The 10,185-nt window shown below is 40.8% G+C and overlaps 1 protein-coding gene across 4 annotated transcripts in view; it reads right to left on the bottom strand.

Moving 5' to 3' along the window:
- Nucleotides 1-10,185, bottom strand: part of SDCCAG8 (SHH signaling and ciliogenesis regulator SDCCAG8) — a 255,856-nt gene that overhangs the window by 73,781 nt on the left and 171,890 nt on the right. For 2 of the 4 annotated variants that reach the window (XM_039237498.1, XM_039237495.1), the window contains exon 16: nt 4,205-4,336. The exons of 1 other annotated variant lie outside the window; for it this stretch is intronic. In XM_039237498.1, coding sequence (XP_039093429.1) covers nt 4,205-4,336 — 132 coding nt within the window. Of the gene's footprint in view, nt 1-3,434; nt 3,595-4,204; nt 4,337-10,185 lie in introns of those variants that run through there. One more of the 4 variants, XM_039237497.1, reaches the window with a different exon arrangement.

Raw genomic sequence — 10,185 nt, 5'->3', positions numbered from 1 at the left:
AGAAGGGGAAAATAGTTGGGGAGAGGGAGGGAGGCAAACCATGAGAGACACTTGAATACTGAGAACAAACTGAGGGCTGATGGGGGTGGGGGGGAGTGGAAGTGGGGTGATGGGCATGGAGGAGGGCACTTGTGGGGATAAGCACTGGGTGTTATAAGGAAACCAACTTGACAATTAACTATTTAAAAAAAAATAAAATAAAATGCCCCTCTGAATCCATTTCCCTGCTCCCAGCTGTTTGGTCCTTCTCGCTCTCTCAACACTTCCTACTCCCCTCTGCCGACAGACCTCACAAGAAAGCAGTTGAAATTTGCTCTATCAGTTTTTCAGCTCACGCTAACTTTTTGGTCATATGGCTGCTAGGCTCTGCTACTAACAATATTTATGTTCATGTAACTAGTGCCATCTATGTCACCAAGTCCACTGGTCGCTTTCAGTCACTCGACCGCTTGGCACATCCGGTGGATCCCTCCTCTCCTGAGGCATTTCCTTCTGTCGGCATGAATGACAGCATGCCCTTCCGGTTTCCACTTACTTCCCGGGTTACTTGTCTTCATGTCTTTTGCCAACCTCTACCTTACCTTTAAAAAGGCCAAGGTTCTTTAGGGTTCGGCAAGCCCTTTTTCCTTCTTACTGCATTCTTCCTCTGGGTGATCTACTACCTCATTTAGTCTCAAGGATTCAAATATCCGCGATGGGCCAATGGAGACTTTTATCTTCAGCCCAGACCTGTCTCCGAAGCTGAGGCCCTATGTCCACCTGCTTATCTGACCTTTCCATTTGGATGAGTCACTGGCACATTGAGGTCAAACTTCCTACTTGGTCTCACCCCCAAACCGAGCCATCTCGACCACAAACCTGCTTCTTTTGCACATGTCTTCTAAGTGGCACCACTGTGTACCCATTGCTCAAGTCAGAATATGGGTGTTATCCTTGATGTCCCCCACCCCCACCCAACATAGCCGACCAATTAGGAAGTCCTGTTGATTTCACCTCCTATATATTTCTCCAATCTCTTTACTTCCCTCCATCGTTATTACAACCACATCAAGTCCAAGTCCATCATCACCAACCTCTCCTGGACTAGCTGGAGCTCATGTAAATACTGTGACTCTGCTCTAATGCATGATCTACTCTGGACCTAGAATGCTATTTTCTAAAATGTTTATTTATTCTTGGGGGGCAGGAGGGGCAGAGAGGGAGATGGAGTCAGAGGATCCAAAGCAGGCTCTGTGCTGTCAGCACAGAGCTCAACGCAGGGCTGGAACCCATGAACCATGAGATCGTGACCTGAGCCAAAACCAAGAGTTGGACGCTTAACTGACTGAGCCCCCCGGGCACCCCTGTAATGCTATTTTTAAAATCGATATTTGATCACATCACTCTTTAAAAAAAAAAAAAAAAAACACTTTTAACTATTTCTGCTCTTTAGTAAAAGGATAAAGTTAAAGGTTTGTAATAAAAACGTAAGGACCCTGCTATTAGGTGTGGCCCTCACCTGCCTCTCCAGCCTCATCTTGTGTCGTGTTTTCCCTTATTCTTTATGTTAAACACACATGTTTCTTTCCTTCCTCAAAAGTCCTACCTCAGGATGTTCAATTTTACAGTTTTCTTTTCCCTAGTACAGGAGCTGGGAAACGTTTTCAGAAGACCAGAGAACGAATATTTTAGGCTTCATGGGCCAGTAGGTCACGGTCTGTGACTCAAGCACTCAGCTGTGGCATTGTGGCATCAAAAGAGCTGTAGAAAGCATGCAAATAAGCCACACACAGTGGGTTGGGGGCTGGGGCACAGTTTTGCCAACTCCTGTTGTAGAAAACTAGCCATCCCTATCCTGACACTTAGAGATTCATTTCAAGTACCATTTTTCTTATTGAAATATTTCCTGATCAGGGCCCCCTTATTTGATGAGCTTTTACCTACAGAGTACATTTCTCTTTCATAGAACTAATTGCTATCATGACTAATTAGATATTTGTGAAATTCTTTTGTCTATATCCATCTTCCCTGTAAGTCTATAAATTCCACGACACCGGGAACTGTGTTTACTTTGCTGTTTTATTCCCAGTATGTGGTGGACGTTCAGTAGCAATCAATAAATATTTGTTGAATGAATGAATGATTAATTTGCCATCTGACCTTTAGTTGGCAACTGTTTCTGAGCCTTAGTTCTCCATCTGGAAATGGATGATCGTAACAGCTTCTTTCTGGTTTGTTTCAAGGTGAGATAACATGGGTGAGTGCATTTGGTGAAATCTAATACAGATTTAAGGGAAAAAATGAGAAAGATGCCTGGGTTGCTAGTACGGGGCACACTCTAGTTCAAGGGGCAGGACAGATCCTCTGGCAGGTTTTGCTGGCCCTCTAGCTAAGAAAGGTTTTGCTCTCTTAAGAGACTATAAAAAACATGGGGCGCCTGGGCAGCTCAGTCGGTTGGGTGTCCGACTTCGGCTCAGGTCATGATCTCACAGTTTGTGGGTTCGAGCCCCGTGTCGGGCTCTGTGCTGACAGCTCAGAGCCTGGAGCCTGTTTCGGATTCTGTGTCTCCCTCTCTCTCTGACCCTCCCCTGCTCACGCTGTCTCTCTCTCTCTCTCTCTCTCTCAGAAATAAATAAAACATAAAAAAAAATTTTAAAAGAGACTGTAAAAAACAAAAACAGAAGGGCGCCTGGGTGGCTCAGCCGGTTAAGCCTCTGACTTCGGCTCAGGTCATGCTCTTGTGGTTTGTGAGTTCGAGCCCCACGTCGGGCTCTGTGCTGACAGCTAGGAGCCTGGAGCCTGCTTCAGATTCTGTGTCTCCCTCCCTCTCTGTCCCTCCCCTGCTCCCACTCTGTCTCTCCAAAATGAATAAATGTTAAAAAACATTTTTAAAACAAAAACAGAAACAAAACAAAGAAGACTGTGACAGAAAGCGCGTGTGGCCCACAAAACCTAAAATATTTTAGTCTGGCCTAGAACAGTATCTGAGATGAAGTAAACATTTTAATGAATAAACAAATGAAGGATTAATGCTTTCCAAAAACACTTGTATGTTAATATTTTGGTGACTAAAAAGCAGTGCCATTTTCTGACTCCCTTTCTTTTCTTCAATGGAGCAAGGGATCAAAATTGTTAAAATAGCCCCTCCCCAGGGGGCTCTATGTTGACTTTAAATTTAAAAGACAAAATAAAAGGAGTCTACAAGCATTTGCATTTTCCTCTCAATAACATCAACAGTTGCTTTTGAAGCAGAGAAGGTGTGGGTCTCAGAGAACCCTGATAGGAATGAGGACTGGGGGCCCAGAAAGCCACCGCAAGGCTGGCTGCGGTGTTAACACATGTGATTGCCATGCAGAGTATAAATCTACAGCAACCAGTTCATCATATAGTGGAAATTATTGCGTTTTCTCCTATGGAGGATCCACCATTATATAGAAATTACAAATGAAACATTTATAGAAAATGATAAGGAGCTGGGTTTACTACAAAATAATAGTGCACAAAAGGAAAGGAATTTGGACTTAAAAGATCAGGCTCCAAGTCTGAACCCTATCACTTACTCAACCTGCCACTTGGAGCAAATCCATTAGTCTCTCTGAGCTTGAGTTTCTTTACCTAGAAAAAGGGAGTCAATAGTGCCATTTAGTAGGTGGCCATTGGGAGTCAGGTGCTTTACCTACATTTGATCTTTATATCAAGCTCCTGTTACTAGCCCCAAAATACAGATGAAGAAACCGAGGCTCAGAGAGTTCAAGTAACTTGCCCAAAGATACACCACCAGGAAGAACCACGAGGTGTAGAGTCAAGTCCTGACTCCAGCAATACAGTCAGTGCAGCCACTGATTAAGACACTTAATCTTCTGAGGCCTTGTACATGGTTTACCTCACAGAACACACACAAAACCTAATTTCTATGAAATTCCTCTATATCACTTGACTGACTTACACCTTAAAGGTAGATGGTTTTCCTACAAAGTTCTCTATGAAACCTAACTCTTTGTCCTTAGAGAACAGTAAAGAGGAGGGGATGCTCTCCCCTCTGTGTATTATAAGAACGACCTGAGTTGAGGAAGCATTAATGCTTAAGAGTATTGGCTTTCCAGCATGTCCTATGAGTACCATAGTGATCATGAATTCTACTTATCCCACATTGATTCCCATCCCGTTTCTCAACCAACCCCCCTTCAATATACGGCCTGGCAGTTGGTCATTGAGTCTCCATTACCTTTGCTTCATTATCTCATGCAGCCTCCCGTGTTGGACGCACTGTTCCTCCAGTTCATCATTTCTTCTCTGTAACTTTTCCAGTTTTTCATAGGTATACCTGTTCTCTTGACTGAGCTGAGCTATTTCAGATCTAGAGAGGTGAACACACAGAAATGATGGGTGTTAAAGGTTCTTATCACCAGAGCATGTTTTTCCTGTACAACCGTAGCCTCACCTTCAAGTCCGTCCTTCAGCAACACAGTGTGAATGAATAAAAGTTATTTTATGTAAGACAGAATCTTTCAGAAATGGCAAACCGTCTAGTGGAGAAATATAATGCATGCAGGGATTCAAGTGGTGGACAGAGAAAGGAACAAAAACTTCCTCTGAAAGAGATGGCTTCTTCACGGAGCAACACAAAAGTGATCGTGACACATATTCATATCCGATATTTAGTGCGTGCCTATCACAGACCTGCCGCCATGCTTTTATAGGAGCAACCCCAGACTCCATCTCTGAGACAGAGAGTTATCTCTTTTAATTAGCATGGCTAATGCAATGGCACATGATTAAAGTCATGCAGTTCCAGAAGGCACAATAATGAGAAACTTCCCTCCTCTACTCCCGACCCAATCTCCAGCTCGTCAGTGTAACTACTAGTATTTCAGTGTGTAGTTAAGTCAAAATCTCTGCTTACATTCTGTGGCTACCTGAATATTGGTCCTTGCTGGCTAAGTAGTTTATTATGTCAGTGAGCTTTAGGGTAGCGTGAGAGAACGTGAAGCCATCTTTTCTGGTGGGAGATTTCTAATATTCCTGTCTATAATTCTCTCCTCTATGGCCATTCTGCTTCTCAACAGAAGACTCCTCCCATTCCCTGCTTATTGTGCGTAACCTAAGCCATCAGTGGTCTAGGAGCTGGTTGGAAATAGAGAGGTAGGGATCTCGCCTTTCAGAATGCAGACTTTCTATTAATTTTCCTCATCTCCCTTCAGTGCCTCTCTTTTAACCAGAGCCTGCTGGTTTAAGCTCTTGATATGGAAGGCCCTAATTTTCTGGGGGGAGAAGAAACAGTCATTGGCTGCATGGGGTGGGGGCAGAACTGTCTATTTTGGTTTCAGTCCTAAATTCCGCTTCTGCCTTCCAAATTTTCCTGGAATCCTGAGAGTAGATCAGCTTGCTTCACATAGAAGTGCTCCTCTGTAAGGACTGAAGGTTTACCTTCCTCCACTTTGCTACATCAGGTACCATTTCCCCTATCTTCTTTCTGTCTTGACATACTCATTTTGGGGATCATGGATATGTACTCTGGGGATGATTAATGTCCCTCAGGAAATATGCTTGCCTCCTCTTTCGTATCGTGGAGGGTTAGCTCAAGTCTCAAAATTTGAAGATCAGAAAGATACCTCTCTGAGAAAAGCCGTATCCCTGTCCTTGCTTTATTTTATTCTTTTTAATTTTATTTTTTTTTTAGATTTATTTATTTTTGAGAGACAGAGTGAGACGAGCGGGGGAGCAACAGAGAGAGAAGGAGACACAGAATCTGAAGCAGGCTCCAGGCTCCGAGCTGTCAGCACAGAGCCCAACGCGGGGCTAACCCATGCATGAACTGCGAGATCATGACCTGAGCTAAAGGCAGATACTTATCCGACTGAGCCACCCAGGCGCCCCATCCCTGTCCTTGGTTTAGATAAACCTTGCTCCCATGGCCACCACCTCCTCATGTTCCACTGCCCCAGAGACTGGAACTCAAAGTTGAAAATTCTTACAATTAAAATACGAGCAGTTAACGGCTGGTTTGCCTCTTGAAGTTCAAGTATGACACTTGATGCAGAACTATGTCCCTCCAAAGAAAGGATTCCTCTATCAGGTGAGAGAGTTTTTTCTTCCTGGTCAAGAGAAGATGTGGATTTGCCCCACATCATCGGAAGGACCAAGCGGCATCACTGTATGAAGCAATTTGTCACTTTGTGTTCACCTCATTCCCCATTTTGTTTTCATCTTGGTTCAAGCATCGTCTCAAAGGAAGCTTGCCCTGATTAATACTTTGCGATTCTCAAGTGTCAGCACATTTTTTGAAACTATCTCTGGCTTTTATGCATACATTAGCTTATAATTTATTCCTCTGAATTGCGCCGTATGCCTTATCTTTCTTACTAGATTATACATGAGGGCCGGGATTGTCTCATTTTCAAGCTCAGATCAAGCTCTGGATCTACATTTGCTTCTTCTAATAAGAATTCACCTGTATTGAAATAGTCTAGATCAGTTAATAATGATTTAGGTTTCTCCTTTCAAAATCACATACAATACACGAGAATGTAATACAGTTAGAAGAAATTCTTAATTTAGCATTCTTCCAAGATAGCCTCTCTATCACAACAAGCACTATGCACTAAAATAAGTCCCCAAAAGAAAACAAATATCCTTAAACCTGATTAGGAAAACAGGCAGAAGGATATCTATCTGTTCTCAGGTACTTCCTCAGAAAAAAAGTACCTTTTTAAAAGAACAATCATAAAGGAAACTTAGACTTTACATTACAAAAGTATAAAACCTTTACACACAAAAAAATCATAATGTTCAAAGTTGCATCCTTTCTAGCAACAATCTCGCTCTGCAGCCCCAATATCTGGAAGTCTAACCCAGAAATATGACAACAGAAGACTGGTTATATTACTTATGCAAAGGAATGTCAAGAGGCTATTCTGATAGTGTGGCTATCTGTTAGCATTATTCATTGACATAAAAATATGATATGTTGGTAAGAAAGGGAAATATTTAAAATCAGCATATACAAAGTGATTCCATTTTGTAATAAAAAATATGTTTTAATTTAAAAATTTTTTATGTTTTATTTTATATTTGAAAGAGAGAGAGAGTCAGAGCATGAGTAGGGGAGGGGCAAAGAGAGAGGGAGACACGGAATCCAAACTCACAAACTGTGAGATCATGACTTGAGCTGAAGTCAGACGCTGAACCCACTTGAGCCACCCAGGCACCTCTTATCAAAAGTATTTTGAGATATATATCATATATTAGTATTGATTATCTTTAGGGATCAGAATTAGGAATTTTTAAAAATTTATTTTACTTTTCCATATTTTTTGAATTTTTGTAATAGATACCTAAAAACTAAAGTCATGTTAGCTGAATCTACTGTGGTAATCATTTCACAATACACATAAATCAAACCATCATGCTGTACTTCTTAAACTTATACATCAAGTATATCTCAATAAACCTGGAAAAAAATTTTTGAAAGTCAGTTTGATTTTGAAAAAAATCATGAAAACCAAAGGAACTGGGAACAAAGCTTTCAAAATTAGAAAAAGAAACAGGAGCACGTAAAAAATCTAATCTAAACGATTAGAGGCATCATTTAATAACGTGCTACTCCACTCTCCATGAAGATTCCAATTAAAAACAAATATGGAGAGGGGTGCCTGGGTGGCTCAGTCAGTTAAGCATCTGACCGGCTCAGGTCATGATCTCACAGTTCATGGGTTCAAGCCCCACATCGGGCTCTGTGCCGACAGCTCAGAGCCTGGAGCCTGGCTCAGATTCTCTGTCTCCCTCTCTCTCTCTGCCCTTCCTCTACTCATGTTCTGTCTCCCTCTCCCTCAAAAATAAATAAACATTAAAAAAAAACAAATATGGAGAATATAAAAAATACACAAGAAGAAACAGAAATGGTCAATAAACATTTATAAACTATTCAGTTTCCACAATTATTCAAAGAAACACATAATAAAATCAGATTCCAGTTGAGTATTTATTGCACGCCTACTGTCTGCCAGGTAGTGGAATTCATCCTTCAGATTAATGATGGCAATTAATTCTTCAAGGTAAGTGTTTCTTTCCTTTTTTCTGTGAGGTAAATAGGAGGTTTAATGATTTGCCTCAGGTCACTGACTGGTGATTAGCCCCACCAGATACAAACACTGGCCTGTCCAGCTCTAAAGGGGCTGTCCGAAATATCATATGTTTGCACGTATAGGAGGATTAGGAGGAACTTGACGGAGGAACAAGGGGGAGAAGAAGGGCGGAAATGGTGGGGGAAAGGGAGAGAGGCAAACCATGAGAGACTCTTGAATGCTGACAAAAACTGAGGACTGATGGATGTGGGGGGGAGGGGGGATGGGCATGGAGGAGGGCACTTGTGGGGATGAGCACTGAGTGTTATGTGGAAACTAATTTGACAATAAACTATTTGTAAAAAAATAAAAAATAAAAAAAAAATAAAGGAGCTGTCCGGCCCACTGTGCAATACTGCCTCTCACTTTTCCTTTCTTCATTCTCTCACTTCTTCGTGTCACATACTGAGATGGGTATGTATACACTGAGAAAAATTTAATGTGGTACTTGAGCAAAGTCATACATACACATTAATAGCCTTCAAAGGGTTCCTATCATTGAAACAGAAACCAAAAAAAAGGTTCATAGTCTTTGGACCAACGATCCCCTTTTAGGATATCTCAACTAAGGGGATCATCAAAAATTCAGAGTTATGGACAAGATTATTATCATATTATTCATTACAGTTAAAACCTAGAAACATCTTAAATGTCTAAAGAATTACTATGTGTACAAATGACTCCATTACAATTGTTTCCAGAGTAGTGATATAGACACACATTCACTAGAAAATATGTGTTACTCACTCACCAGGTAAACATATGCGTACATACACATTTATATCCACACACAAACTCACTGGGAGTAAATATGTCACAGGGTAACAATAGTTAGCTAGATGGTGATGTCATAGGATTTTTTTTCTTTTTTTCTTTCTTTAATTAAAGATATTTTTTAATGTTTTTTTTTTTTTTTTTTGAGAGACAGAGAGAGACAGAACATGAACAAAGGAGGGGCAGAGAAAAAGGAGACACAGAATCAGAAGCAGGCTCCAGGTTCTGAGCTGTCAGCACAGAGCCTGACGCGGGGCTTGCACTCAGGAGCTATGAGATTATGACCTGAACTAAAGTGGACGCTTAAATGACTGAGCCACCCAGGCGCCCCAGGATTTTTTTTTTCTTAAATTCTTCTTTGCAGTTATAGCCAAATGCTCTATGAAGATGTCTTACATGACCACAAAAATACAAATGTTATTTTGTAAAAGTACATGTTACTACCAGGTATTTTATTTTATTGCTCCAATATTTTTTTCTGCTTTGCATATTTTGGTTTTTATTTTCCCTTTGGTTTAAATGTTGCTTTGCCTTCCATGTTCCAATGTCCGATAAAAATCTGGTAAGTCCATACAGACATGGCCTCTTATCTGTCTAGGGCCCACGACATAACTGAAAGAAATAGTAGTTAGTTTGTGCAGTTCAGAGAGTGAGCTTCTGGCACAATTCTCTGTGTTAGTTTGAGATTACATTTGTGGCCTGGTTATCCAGTGTCCTATATATAAAAGAATAGTTGACTCGAATGCGTTTTCATCGAAAAGTTAGGTAATTTCTGGCTTCACAGAGGCATGAACTTTTCCCTGCATTTTTATACACCAGTTATATTGTGTAATTGCATTTGCGTGAAGTATGATATTTTACTTCTATAATTAGGATTACAGCGATAACTGCTTTTGAAGGGAAAACACGACCCCTTCATTTTTTATTCTGTTAGATTCTCACTGAGCTTTTGGTGACAATTAGCAGAGGTCAGTATCAGCCTTCCCTTGTAGAACATGCATTTTGTAGTGTCCCAACCGAACATCATCCAAACACGCCGGGGGAAAAGAATAGTTCAACCGGGTGTGTGTTCTTTACTTCAATTAAACTCACACAGTTGGATACCGACTGTTGCCAAAACAGTAATATAATTTATACATTATAGTCCACACAGTAAAACTACACTAAAAGTCATTTAACAATATTTATAACACCATAAAATACAGTGTTAAAATATATGAACTGCAATATGTACCAAAATTATAAAATTTGTTTCTCATCATCAGTGATTAAAACTGGGATCATTGCTCTAGCCTCAATACCCACAACC

The sequence above is a fragment of the Hyaena hyaena genome, unplaced genomic scaffold (genome assembly GCF_003009895.1).
Source record: "Hyaena hyaena isolate Hyena2069 unplaced genomic scaffold, ASM300989v1 scaffold_127, whole genome shotgun sequence".
NCBI classification, from domain to species: domain Eukaryota; kingdom Metazoa; phylum Chordata; class Mammalia; order Carnivora; family Hyaenidae; genus Hyaena; species Hyaena hyaena.
This window is presented reverse-complemented; position numbering and strand designations above follow the sequence as displayed.